The sequence below is a fragment of the Lepeophtheirus salmonis genome, chromosome 5 (assembly GCF_016086655.4).
Source record: "Lepeophtheirus salmonis chromosome 5, UVic_Lsal_1.4, whole genome shotgun sequence".
Lineage (NCBI taxonomy): Eukaryota > Metazoa > Arthropoda > Copepoda > Siphonostomatoida > Caligidae > Lepeophtheirus > Lepeophtheirus salmonis.
The window spans coordinates 9737428-9752648 of record NC_052135.2 but is presented as its reverse complement, the minus strand read 5'-3'; the positions used below and the strand labels follow the sequence as shown (position 1 = coordinate 9752648).

General features: G+C 30.2%; 1 protein-coding gene across 6 annotated transcripts in view; it reads left to right on the top strand.

The window, feature by feature from the left end:
- LOC121118611 (uncharacterized) overlaps positions 1–15221 on the top strand; it is a 239474-nt gene that overhangs the window by 173676 nt on the left and 50577 nt on the right. For 3 of the 6 annotated variants that reach the window (XM_040713189.2, XM_040713187.2, XM_071888221.1), the window contains exon 10: positions 11498–11785. In XM_040713189.2, coding sequence (XP_040569123.1) covers positions 11498–11785 — 288 coding nt within the window. The remainder of the gene's footprint in view (positions 1–11497; positions 11786–15221) is intronic. The other 3 variants (XM_071888223.1, XM_040713188.2, XM_071888222.1) reach the window with 1 other exon arrangement.

Sequence of the window (15221 nt, the reverse complement as noted above, 5' to 3'; positions counted from 1 at the left end):
AAATTTCGTTAAAATATTAACATTAGTATAAATATCACCCCTAATTATTCTCCAACTCCAATTAAAACAAACATACTCTTCAAATGCTAATTATCAAAGACCAGATGGAACCAGCAAGAACTATTCCTCATGATAGTTGTTTAAACCCAACAAGTGATGTAAGTCTTAAGCAAGTTTTTTTCCCTCTTACAATTTTGTCACTGTCCGTTAAAGTATGTAGATGTTTATTTATTTTTCTGAATTTTAAAAGAGATGGCTTGTTGACCTCTTAAAAAAGTTTTTTTTTCATTTGGATATTATTTCTTCTAAGCAAAATTCGACATTTAGTAGATCGTTGATCATATTTTTACATTATTTTCAAAGTATAATTCACTGTTTACCGTTGGTATACGACATGACTAAATGTAGGTATTATGTTATTATTTCCTGATTTTTAAAATTTAGAGCTTCAAAGAGACGTTCTAACTGTAAATGAAAATTTATGTACTAATTAGGTACGAGACCTTGCCCGACTTTTGATATGATGTAAGTAACCTTGAAATTAATCTTCTTGCTTTTACTGTCCAAACCAAGACATCTTCATACACGTATATGGTATACGCTTATCATCACTTATGAATTTCTAATCGTTTGAGTCACCAGTTCAGCAAAATTGTTTCTTTCAGCCTTCCTTTCTCTTTTTATTTTTACTCCAGATGATTGATTATTTCGTGAAAAGTATGTATGATGATTATCAATTTTTTTTCAGTAATGTACCACTTGTAAAATATTTTTTCAACAACCACAAAATATATATTTTTAAAAGTCGTAAAACACTTTGTTAACACTGTCTGTTTTATTCAACTTTGTAACTGAATATAAATTGAGTTTTTTAGTGAGAAACTGGTTATTGTGTTTTACTAAAGATTTTGTTTGATCTTGGCGGCAGGAAGGCAACTGCTATTAACAGGTTCTTCTCCAAACTTGGTCTGTTTCTCTGCTTTGTCTTTATCACTTTTTTTTAAGAGAAGGAGGCCTCACATAAATATATAGAGGCTAAGGGTGGTAGCTGCTCTAAAGCTTTCTGCCAAGGTCTGAGTACTTCTACTTTACACTCACCAAAACTGTGTGCCTGTGGATTTGGCAAACTTAGAGTGGAGACCAAGGTCAGATGACACTTCCAAGAGTTCTTCCTGATCATTGGTAAGTAGTTTGCTTCTATTTGCCTCAGACAAGAGAAATGGGTCTTCTGCCCAATCCAGCTGTACAAATTTCAGAAAAGTAATAATGAAAATCTTAAATATTAGTCATATGCCCCACTATGATTGACTGGACGGAAGTTATGTTCCCATCTGTACAAGAAAGAAAATTATCCACATGAGTAAAGCAGGTTACATTTTCTCTGCGCAAAAAAACCCTCTCCACAGCTCTGCTTTCTTCAAGAAGCCTCTCACCTTGTCATACATGTTTAAAATGCTGGAGTCCTTGCCCTGTAGAGATGTATTCAGTTCCTTCAGTTTGCAAAATACACCTGCCAGGTAGAAAGGCTTTGCCAGTCAGTCTGTGTCCTGGAATAAGGTGGCATGTGAGGATTTGTGCTTGTTCAGAAAAGTGGTTACTTTAAGTCGTAATTCGAACTACCAGGTTGAATATTTTTTATCAAGACAGTCAGCGCACTTCTGTAAAGAGGAGCAGCTGGGTGTGTTCAGCAACCCATATTTTCAAAAAGGTGGAAGAAGGCGTACATAAACTGGCTTCGACTTTTTTTTTTTTTTGAGTTTATCACTTGGGTGGTGTCGCGATAAGACCTCCCGTGCAGTCCGTCATTGGCGCTTCAACGTCCCTACAGATGCTCCAGGAGAATTTTCAGCTGAGACCGTTTTCCAAGAAAAAAGTTATTATTAACATTAAAAATATCCTATCCTATTGTTTTGCCATCAAGAGTTTTGTAGAAAAGTATGTTCTCATATATTTCATCAGTATCGATGTATCTGACAGAAGCAACATGTTGTTCGTTTCCACTGACGTCTGTGGACTCATCTAGGTGGAGGGGAAAATAGTTTCTTTGTTTTTCTACAACTTGATCGACAATATGTGTTCCCATCTTTTCTGCCCTGCCGCAAACGGAGTCATTTGAATTTTTACATTGAGTTTTTGTCCAGCATTACTACACGCTTCTACTCCTTTCATCCATTGAAAATCATCAATTTCATCATCCTTTTTTCTCTTCCGATCCTCTTTTCACAATTTACTATAAGCAAATTTCTCGGGCCCCTAACCTTCTTCTCCAGGAGCATTTACTCTCCCCTGCTTCAAGCTCCACACTGTATTGAATCCTACAAGTTATAACAATCAACATCATTCATAGGATCATGCTGGGTCTTGCTATAGATTTCTAGAATATATCATTCATCCCCTTTTCATCCAATCACAACTGTTCAAACTTCAATATGTAGGTTTCAAAGTATTTTGAAGACAACACAGAATACTACTACTATGGTCCGTTGCGAAGAATAATTGAAATTCATATCCAGTCAATTTCTTCATCAAGAGGCCATCGAGAGGGTTGTACTAGAGTTATAGGACTAAATCAAGTCCCTGCAAGTCTTCATGCATTTCTTAATATGATATATAATAATAAATATATCTAAATATTTTATTAACTCATCACAATTATAGATTGTGTTGTGCTCACTTTCTTCCTTCACTTGTGCTTTCCTCACTGTGCCTCGGGGAAACAACTCTGCTCTTTGTGGCCATTAAACATCTTCATATTACTGAGAGGATTTTGGATACTAACACATGGAAGTAAAAACATTGTATCAACACCCTTCTGAAATAAGACATTATTTTTAGTGTTTAATAAATACAAGAAGCCGTGAATTTCTTTGAAATTTTACATAGGCTTTGCATTAAAAAAATCATTAAAACAACTAAGCTTTCAAAATAGTTAATTATTATTATTGCAAAATAGAGCACAACAATTTTAAAAAAGGTGCACCAAAATTACCAAAATGAAGTCATTTTGTATTTAATAAAAAATAAAGTTTTATAAGAATGATTTAGAATAATTAGTTTTGTTTTATAGTTATTAAAACTTATTGATAGTTTGGCTATGTTATATTAACAAATTTTAGGAATATTTTCTTCCGTTAATTTTTTCCTTCGATCCGTATTGGTCGTTGTAAACATACTAAAATAATTTTTAACACCTGCATTAGCCAATGATTCATTACTTCCACTGAATATACGTACAACATTTTGTACATATAAATGGGAGATCAGGATTTCTGTGATTGGCACAAATTATATTTTACTAAAGTATTTCCCCCTTTTCACCAGAAATAGTTTGGAAATTTTTTATAAATGTCAAGAAATCTTTTTCAAGAACAAAAAAAAGGAAATCAGCAATTTTCATAACAATTGAGCTAATACTCAAAAATTCGAAGAATAATAATTACTTTCAATTTATTATTACATTTGACTTAATTTTCTATAATATATTGAAACTAAGGTACCTTAAGATAAAAAGGCATGGTGATTTAGATATAATAAAATAAATTCCAAGGGAGTTAAAAATGTTGCAACTGTTACTAATCTTTTAAACATATTTGATACAAAAAAAATTACAATAATTATTAGATGAAATTACATAATATTCTTAGTACAACTACAACATTTAAATAACGTATACAAATGCTATTAAAAACTTTGTACGTAATTCAAACACTTTTTAAAAAGTCTTATGACACCAATTAAGAAATTTTGAGATTCTTCATTAAAATTACTACTTTGAAGTATATAATGAGTATAGTTATATCGAATGAAAGTACATTTATGGACATTAAAAATCTTAATATTAACAAAATACATCAAAAATATGAATTTAACTGTGGTATGGATGACTAGAGGGTGACAAGCACAAGATATATAAAAAGATTGAAATTGAATGACAAAATGTGGACAAAAGTTTTAAAAAAGATGTGGAATATCTATTCTATAAAAAAATTATTTATTTCAAGTCTCCTTCAAATTTTAAAAATAATCCTTACAGGGGAAAAAAAGTGCTAGATAGATCTAAGCCAGTGATAGAAAAAATTGAAAAGAATTTTGGTTGGCTAACACCAAGAAAAGGTTTTGCGAATAAGCTTAAAATAATATCTCTACTATTTGTAATTTTTGTTGTGCAAAAAACTCAATGGGAAAATGGCATTGAGGAATATTACCAAAAAGTAATGGAACTATTCCAAAAATTCAGCTACCACCGGGTTCCATTTTGAATGTATTGCACATTGCTGACTTTCAGATGCATTAATAGTAACCGTTAGACAGCCCAATGTGTGGTTACTAATATAAGGGGAATCAAAGATAGCAATGTCAAGGTGATTGTTGAACCATTGCAAAAGCTATATTGAAACTCTTCCAAAAGATATTTTAGGTATTGAGTCCTTTTTGGCACTCCAAAACAATGTGCTGCTTTGTAACGCTTCTCCTACGAGGGGTTTCATCTTCTGGTTGGAATTTTCAAAAATACACGGAACTATTGAGTTTACTAGTACTACCCTAAATATTCTTAATTATGATTTTCTAAAAGAAGATGTTTTGGTCTGTTCTCTGTGGAGAAATAGGACGAAATTGACAATACAATTACGAAGATTGGGCAAATAATTTGCGTAAAGAGATATAATATAGACAACATCATTAATCCAATTTCTTATTCAGGGTATTTTTTTAAACTTTTAAAGTAGTCGTTGGACAGTTCGTTTGTTATATTTATTCATTGTTATGAATAATGAAGATTAAATATATGAGCTCGTCAGAGTTATTATAAAAAAATGAATTGAACTGATGTATTATAAAAAAACCAAAAGTCATATTGACTTGAAATTACATTTTTTATAAATACAGTTCATTTAAAAGTATTAAAAAAAATTCAGAGAATATATATAGGTTTAAGTAATATCATCAATAAAAAAATATTTATTTATTCTTCATATCCAATTTTTTTTTTTTTTCGAATCAGGTGATTTTATAAATAATATTTGATGTGTTTGAACACTTAATCTTATTTTAAATATGATAATGCCCCTATTAAAGTTGATTTTTACTGTTTTTGAATATGTAACTAAAGAATAAGTTGTATTCAATCTTAAAAGTTTTCTAAGAACCTTTCATATGTTGGTTTTAAATAATAAATTAAAGATAGTATTTCAAAATACTCTTTGTAAATAATTGAACCATTTTTGTGATATAATGAAATAGCTATACATTCATGGGTTTATTTTAGCTTAAAAATTATAATTATAATGGGGAATCGGTAGAGCAAAAGTGTTCCTTAATCGTCATTTTTCCTAAATTAAAGATACATTTTTTTTTACGTTAAAATTAAATATTTACAATGTTTAATTTAACTAAATTTAATAAATATAGCATTTTAACTTTAATATGTGTTACATTATATGTATTGTGTGCCACAAAGTGATAATGTCAGCTGTGGATCTTAATTTGTTCAAAAGTGATGATCGATTATATATTTCTGACCTTTAATTTTGACATAAGATGTTATGTTATATGAAGTATCATTATTAAACCTATATAATTACACCAATTTAAGCTCCGTATCTCCATTCCGGCATGGTCAGAAAGTCTTGGAACATATTGAACTTTGAATAGTTAATTACACCTAGCGATTTTAAATGAAATTCTAGAATTTTTTTAATTAGAACTTGTTTATAACTCATTGGAGATTAATATTTATGAATTTGAGCACCTTCAGTCTTAATTATACGCTCCACGCTACTTGGAAATGCTTTGCAAACGTTGACAAAGTAGTGTTTCAACATTGATCGCCCTTCTTTCTCCAACAATTGCTTTGGGACTCAATACTTCTGTGATGCTGTCTACAAGCCCTGCTATCAATTTGCCACTAGATTCTGTAATGAATGGGATTCAGGTCGGGTTTCTGCAGTGGCCAGAAGTCCTTCGGCCTTAAGTTTATTTTTTTGACCATCCTATCCTGCACAATTTTTACCGTATTTATAGGAGGAGCCTCGTACTGTTGAAAGTTATGAATTTGCTTTCTTTGATTGCTTTGTGATCTGGCAAACCTTGGAAAATACTTTTGTTTACCCAAATAAAGAAATAATCCTTGCTAGTCAATCTTTATCAAACAGGGAACCAAATTGGCTTCATTTTGTGACCTTCGGATGAAACAATACCGAACATCATTACTGAGGCCGGATGTTTGGTGATGGACACTTCACGGAGTTTCCGGTCGATTTCTCCAAAATATTAACCAGATCGTTTTGTTTATTGTACACGGGATCCACTGTAAATGTCTTCTCTTCCGAGAAGAACAAAATTAGGTTTTTGTGATACCTCAGGTGATTGTAAACTTTTTTCAAATCATAATTGTTGTTGATTGGTGAGAAAGGGTAGTTTAATATGTCGGAAAGACTTACCACAAGCTTTTTTACAGCATGGGACACCAAGAAACAGCTCAACGACTGCTTCTTCGCCAAGTCCGTCTTCGTAATTTTTGGATTTTTCAAAAAGGTTTTTTTTGCCGTGTCAGGCTGTCGTTTTTCCGCTTCTATGACAATCACTGATGTCTTCACAATTGTTGACGTTACCCTGATCCTCCAACAAATGGTGGTTCTGTAGGCATTAAGTGTTACTGCCAGGCCACACACATATTTAAAGACGCTCTTGAAACTCCAGGAAGTTATTATACATCAAATCTACAGTCGAGACCTAGCACCAAGTGAATACTACCTATTCCTGTCTTTGGCGAATGCGCTTGTGGTTACAAATTTGGCCTCAATAGAGTCCAGTGACAACTGGTTTTCCAAGTTTTTTTCCAGTAGGGACAAAGGCTTCTACGAAAAGGACATTATAAAGTGGGATTCTTGTTTCCAACAAGTTATCAAACAGAACAGGCATATTTGATTTCCATCGACTGATTGTAACACTTCTTATAAAGGATTGAAATAAATCGAAAAATGTGAAATTATTATTTCAAACTTAGAGTTGTAAATTATGAGGACAACTGGTATGTAAAAAAACAATGGGAGATAATAGCTTTACTGCCATTACTTTTTATTAAATTTGCATTAATGAAATGGCTTCATATGACGTTTAAACCAATGTTATTACGACAAGGTTATGCAACAAGAATATTGTATGAAAACACAGCAAAGTTATTTGGAATTTTTTTTCTTTATAGTGACGACATTGTGAGCATTCACTTGGCTAAATAAAACATACAAAATGTAGTTATTTAAATGTGTAAATTCATTCCATTGATTTCTTATATTTTAATGTTATATTTAGGTTCTTCAATTATTTTCTATATTTATATTCCTGTATATGAGATCCCAATGACGTCATCTGTTATGCTACTAAATTTTTTGTCAGAAAGGAAAATCCTTGCTGACTAACCTTATAATGTTACATTTATATAAAGAGTTTCATACTTGCGGGCGGAAACTAGACACTTACACGTTTGGAACGAAATACCGGCATTCATTAATTATACATTTAACAAAAATCATTATGTTTTATATTTTTTGATACATAGTCAATAATGAATTAATCAATTCATTTTGGCTGCCATCGGTTTCACAGATGGCAACAAGCCTCTTCTGAAAAGAGTTGCAAATATTGAAAATGAATTTTCGCTCTATGGCAGCTTACTCCCCGTCGACATAGACTTTCATGGCTTTAACGTTCGAGTGACAGATGCTAGAGGCTCTTGATGTGCGGCCAGAAAAAAAAGTCGAGGAGATGGACATCCAAACTGTAGTGTGACCACGTTATCTTGTCCTTGACGGCAATATTGGTAGCTATGAAGGTCTGAGTAATTTTTGCAGTGTGGACGGGGTGTGCCTCATCTTCCTAAAACACGACGTTGGAGTCGAGGAAATTTGCCTAGACCCAAAGTAGTAGCTTAGCTTTGACCCTGACGAAGAAGAGTTGATGCCTTAAGCCTTGAATCTCGCTGCGATAACATTTCTTGTCTGATAGAAAAAATAGAATTAGCAAGATATGCTTGAGATATATGCCTAACTAAAAAATTACAGACAGTTCTAATTTCCTCGCTCAGAATGGAAATTATCAATATAGTACAAGTGTGTATGTTTCTACCTTCCACCCGGTAAATGATTGTTTAAAATATCAACTACCGGTACGTAAAAATAAAAGAAACTAAAAAATGATAAGGTAACCCTGAAGATATAAAGAATATATTGAAGAAGAATAGATTAGCTGTAATAACATACAGCCAGATTACTGCGAGAAGCACAAAAGTAATATAATACACACAAATCGGAGTCGTAATTAGCAAGGAAATTGGCAGGAATTACTCTGATTTCAATTCTACCCTGATTTCAACAAGTACTCTCCAACAAATTCTCAGTATTAATCTTTTTCTTTCATGAGAACACACAGATCTGGTTATTTTATACTTCAACGTTGTCTCATCAATAATTTAATAATAGCTTTAGATTATAAAAAATACTGTTTAGATTACTAGCTATAAAAAAGTTAACATGTTGTTGATCAAACAACTAAAATATTTATTTTAATATGCAGCTTTTATTTTCTGCCATTCAAAATAATTAACCTGTGAATATAAAACGACACAAAACACTTATGTTTATAGCAAAATTTACAAAAATTAAATTTATCAACAGATAAAAGGACTAACAATAACGGCCCAGGCCAATACCCTCAAGTCCATGAGAGTCCTTGAAAGAGATATCGGTGTTTTACACCATATTACCCATGGAGGTATAAAAATGTTGGTAGAAGAGGGTGGAGAGGCCACTTGTGACACCAGCAATGAAAAAACCCATCTCTTTTATTGCAAGACACTTATGAATGAGACTTTGAGTTATTTTGAACTCTTTTTTGACACTTTTGACCCCTACAGTCCAGATGTAAATCCCTTCCACTACACCTTTTGGGTACTTGTAGAGGGAATTCCTGCAGTTTCCATCAAAACCACTGTCAGCCAGTACTGGGACGCCATGACTGAGTACAATATCTGCAGCAGGTTCCATACCTTCCACCGGCTCCAAATGGAAGCCATCATTGCCACTAAGGGCAGCTACATTAATGATTAAGAGAACTCAGACACCCATATATACTGTATTAGTTATGTCGAAATTATTTTGATAATTAATAACTTATAACATGTTGAAATTTAAAATTCAAAGTGTTCAGATTTTAATGGATAACTTGGTACTTTGTTAAATCAGTTTTGAAGTAATATTATATGTAATCAGGCCAGCGAATTATTTTCTCTCAGTGTTTAGTCTTCTAGGTTGTAGGCTCTTGAAATATTTGTAGAAACTCTAGCATTCCCAAAAGAGAAATAAATACATACAAAGATAGACATAAAACATTTAAAAAATATATATTTAATTATTTTTTTGATAACACTCTATTTCTCAGAAGACTAAGCATAAAAATATATGTAATGAGCTTAAATCGATCAAATAGAGTAATACTTACAAATCAATCATTGTCTAGTTTTGTAGGGTTTTAATAAGGAAAAGGCTGATTAAACATTGATACTAATGTAATGTACATTACTTTCTTTTAGTGACATAACATAATTCAATTTTTAATAAATATAATAAAAGTTAATAATTTTCTCTAGGAAACCAGATTAATGTTTTGGACAGCCAAGTGAATGAAACTCACATTTATTATCGAAGAACACAAAAAGTACAATTCAAGTATTCAACAGACATAAATTAGCCTTTAGAGCTTTAAAAAAATCACGTTATTCATTATAATTTAGATTCAAAACCATATTTCGACGCGACAGAACTATATATTGGAGAATAGGAATTAAATAAATGTATAAAAATATTGCACTATATGAAGATTAATCATTCATTATGTTATTTTTATTTCAATTACTAAAAATATGTCGCATCATTAAAAAAAATTAATAAAATAAAGGATCCTATTTTGAAACTAATATATTTTTCAATTTTATTATACATATTATTGTGAAAACTAAAAAATATTCCATGTTTTACAAATTCAAAATATTTGCTCTCAATAACAAAGGTCAAATTAAATTGATTTTTTTTTTTAATTTCAAGTCTAATTTTCTTATGGAATATTTAATAAATAAGTAATGAAAATTTGCTTGAAAAAAAACCCGGAAATTAATATATTTTATGGAATTAGAAGACTTAAATTATCATAAATACTATTAAAATACATTGGATGTAAATATTTTAGATTTAAATTGAAATTAATTTTTGGTGTCTAAAGTATTAATTACTTATTATAATTAGTCAAATATTCGACATAATTGCAAATATTTTTCATTCAACCTTACATTGCTTATTTCCTTAATATTCAATAAAAAAAATTAATTTAATCGAAAAATAAAAATGAACTTTATTTTTTTTTTTTTTGAAGTTTTATTATATATTTTATATTAATATACACATTTTTTAAGAAATTGTTATCAAGATAATAATATAAATCATTAATCTTTCATATGATGTAATGCTTTTATTAATTGATTTAAACTTTTATTTCTATTTTTATTGTTTTTGACGTCAAAATAAGGCTCTCAATCAAATTTATTCTCCAAAGAGTTTTTTAAAGGCTCGATAGGGTAAAACTAGTTCTTTAGAAAATTTTAAAGTTTACTTCCGTGTTTTACAGCTTATATAACAATACTAAATCTGTTTTTTAGACGGCAGGCAAAAAAAGATGCTGCATAGTACAATTAATGTAAAACATTTGGACGTGTATTGCATGCCAAAGGCAAGTGTCCCCTAAAATTAGCCCTGTTTTGCTAATATATAGATTTGCGATGAATTAGTGAACCCATGGCTTAGCGTAATAATCAGATAGATAGTATTTATTTTCGTATTTGCTAAAAAGAATATGTTTTTTGACTGATGAATATATTATATATATTTAAGTTTTAATCTTTTATACAACTTGAAACATTAATTTTTGTTTATATTTTATATCTTAATTTAATAACACTAATCTGGCAGTTTTTGTTTTGTTTATAGTATAATCTTAAAATTAATTATATTTAACGCTTCATGGTTAGATTCAAATTTGAAAACCTGTTCTTCAACAAAAAAGTTTGTTAACACATTTTTTCCCATAATAAACTTGAATTTATTTGAAAATTAATAAATAAATAATACTAAAATTATGGTAACGATTATCGTTTTATAAGTTTAAATATTAAAAGCTTTTACAATGAGTAAAAACTTTGTTGTGTAGCTTTAGAATATGAATTAAAGTTATTGATTCTTAAATTAAATATCAGTTTAAATTTATATTTCAAATGTATATACACAATATGTTAAATCTCAAAACAATTTTCATTAAAAAGCTAATTATTAAAAACTTTATTTTAGTTTGTTTAATCTTTTAAAGTTTTTTTATAATTATAATTTGTCATAACTGAATAATATATATTTATATAAAAATAAATAACAAAAACAATACATTTTTTTCACAAAAGCAGTGGATCTGAAGAAATTAATACTTCTAACGAAGGAAATGGATCAAGAAGACGACTTCCCGTACTTCCATCATCTAGTCGTCGTTCATCATCCACCACTCAATTGATGAATAATCCACCACCACAAAGATCTAACATTGACTATGGCCAAATTCAAATGACAATCTTGTATGACAATAAGCAATTGAATGTAACTCTTTGGTCGGCTGAAAATTTGCAAGGTATTGAAAGTTCAACAGGATACAGTCTTCCAAAGCCTTACGCTACTGTCAGATTGTGTGTGTTTGGGTAAGCAATGCTTTTGATCATTTTAAAGTAGTACATATATTTATTCCAAGTTCATTACATTTATTAAGTAAGAGCTTCTTAAGAAACAGTCCTATATATCCGTCATTACTTTTAATCAGTGACGAAATGATTCCAAAAAAAAAAAATCCTGATGATGATTCTGATGCAATTCTATCAAAAATTTCCCATACTGATTCTTTAATATTTGAAATAGTAGTTGAAAAATACAATTTCCTGTAAATTTCGAAGAATTATAATTGGTAAAATAAATTGCCTTACTTTATTTCATATAAAAATATATTTACATTAACTAAAGGAAGGGGATTCCTCTGCCCCGTGAGCTTCTTCCTACTCAAATTTTCCTAGGGCGAGTAATCCCACGGAAAACTTTCTCTGGGCAAATTTCACAAAAGCAAGCTTTCCTAAATTTAGTATTAAATAGTTAAATACCAGTAATAAATTATAATACATAAGATTTGGAAATTAAGTATTATTTTCCTGATTCTAATTTCAAAAAAAGCAACGCATTTTCCGATTCTGATTAATCGTCCCATTATTATTATTTTTAATATAACTGACAGGAATATTCAATTTGTGAGAATAATTTACAAAAAGATCAATTAAAAAAATATGCATATCCTAGGATTTTTGTTTCATTTTTGTATTTTTTAAGTGCTCTCATTTTTAATGTGGGATGTACTAGCAAATAGTCAACATTTTCATCATATTCTTCCTATTTCAATCCCAATTTCATGACGCCTTGCCATCAAAAGATTCAAGGCAATCAGTAGAGTATATTTCTAATTTTATACATTCATCTCAAGAGATGTTCGAATTTAGATTCCGAATAGCACAGGTGGAGAATTCATCCAAGGAAAAATACGATATCACATAAAGCAGTAGAGTGGACGGACTCCTTCCTTAGAAATGAGATACCAGGATCTAAACAATAAATAAATCATTGACGATGATTTGAAAATTTTAATACTTCAAGATGGGATCACTTAAAAAATACAAAATGGAATAAAAACTCTTGGAGATTCATATTTTTAAATAGATCTTTTTTCAAATTATACATTGAATATTTTGTTTTTAATAATATTCACTATGATATTCATCATCAGTGTATTATGAATTAGTTTTTAATCATAAAAACACTTTACATAAGTTTTGTCAATCCTACTTTTGATTTTGGACTGTTTTAAGGTAAAATATGAATTCTGAACGATAATAGTCCAGAATTACTATAATGCCAGATATTTCAGAATTCAGATGACTGATGAAAAACTGTCATTAGTTTTGGATTCTGCACTGAAAGATAATTTTTTTAGCTTGAATTTATTTGTACTAAATTAGTCTTCCTCTATGTCATTGTTTATCCTAGTCATAAAAAAATTTATAATCTTTACGGAACGTACACTGTATTTATCTAAATCTTGGAGCGACATCTCTTTCCATCTCCAAATAGGAGACAGTGACAGAAGATAGCTGAAAATCAATTTGATACGTAAAGCGCAGGTACACAAAGTTGCAAACTTACAATGGAGGGTCTCATTGTGTAGAAGGGCAAACTTAAATAAAGAAAAGAATACTACAATAAATTATAAACATTGAATGTATTAATAAATTTAAAAAACTTAGAATATTTTAATAAATTAAAAATATTGAGTATATTAATAAAAATTTAAATATTTAATAACTAACAAATTTAACAGTTAACAAAAAATATCAGAGTTACAAAAAATTAAACAAAAATGAATCAACATGTAACAAAATAGAGCAATCATAAGAAATTAATAAATTACAATATATAACATATGAACAAATAACACTAAAATTTATAGAAAACAGCAGATAAAATCATATCTAAAGCAGTCCAAATTTCCAATTCGTTTAATTCGAAATCCTTCCCAACAGAATGTTTTTGTCTTGATCCAAAGCTATCGCATAAGTTCAATTGGGGAATAATATTTCAGATATACTTCTTCTCCTTCTTCAATGAAAGTAATGGGTATCATTTTGAGGAACAAATATGCCATCAAATCCACTAAGTCATGAAACCGAAAAAAAAAAAGTGGAACTTTAAAAAAATAATTGAAAAACATGAAAGGACCTCATAACGGATATTGGCTCATAATGCTGTCAAGAATTCTATAAAATAACTAATATCCTTGAGGCACTTCCTCCACATAAACTCGTTGAGAGATGTCTGAAAAAGCTATCTATAGGTACTCATTACTCCTAACCACTTGAGCATACCCTTGAGATGACTCCCAAAAGCTCAATTGTCTGAGTATGAGCTCTAGTTAATGGACCCACAAAGTTATATTCATGCATAACAGTAAAGTGTGCCATATCTAACTAATTCCCAAAGTTGCAATAGGCTGCCCAATCGTCAGAAATAACAGTTGTTCCGGGTAAAAAGTATACACTTATCCGAACAATTCTGAACTATAAAATTATAGCACAATTCAATGATACTTAATTATACTATATATTAATACTTCATATAGGAAATAAACAAATAATTAATTTAGAGCAGGGTACATAATTTTATATTGTATACTAAGCGTCAATATGATAAAATTTGATTTGTTCATATCTTTTAAATAAGAACCTGAATTTAAATTGGGTACATTATTAATAATAGACATATTTATTTTTTAGTCATTGCTTATTTACTATTATTGTATAGTTGTTAGTTATAGAAATATACATTAAAAGCTCCTATGATTGTAAAATACTGTCTGTAAACTTATTCTAACAATTATGATAAATACAATCATAACAAAATCAAATGATAATTAATTTAATATGATAGTAAGACTTATTATGAGGTGCAAATAATTAAGTTTGAGTAAGGACCATGATTATAGACTGTAAACTATGGGTAAAAATACCTCCCTCTTATCCGAGTTCATTGATGTCCAAGAAGAAAAATCCTAGTAGGAATTTGCACACTACGACTCCCGTGCAAAGTATTCCTGGAACTAATTCTACTGTCATGGTCACGGTAGATATAAGAAAAAGTCGTAATGCTTTGCATAACTAGATATGATCTCCTCCGGCTTCTCTCTCAGTCAACAGATGGACTCCGAGCAAATTCACAACTTCTTCCACACAATGAGACCTTCCATCTAATTTATTTTCGTGACCCTTTGAAGTGCTAATTAACCGAACAACTCGGACAAGTTGAGATCCTTCCGCTTCACTTCTCGTCTTCTCTTCTTCAGCCAGTCATATTCTTACCTTCACTTGGCGTCCCTACGCTTGACGTATCAATGTTATTTCCTTATTACTGAAAGGTTGCGAGAATTGATTTTCAACTATCCTCTGTCGCTGTCTCCAATTTCGAGATAGAAAGAGAAAGTATGACGTGCGAGCCAACTTATACAGGATTCCCTAAGTGAATATATTTAAAATTTAGTCAATCAAT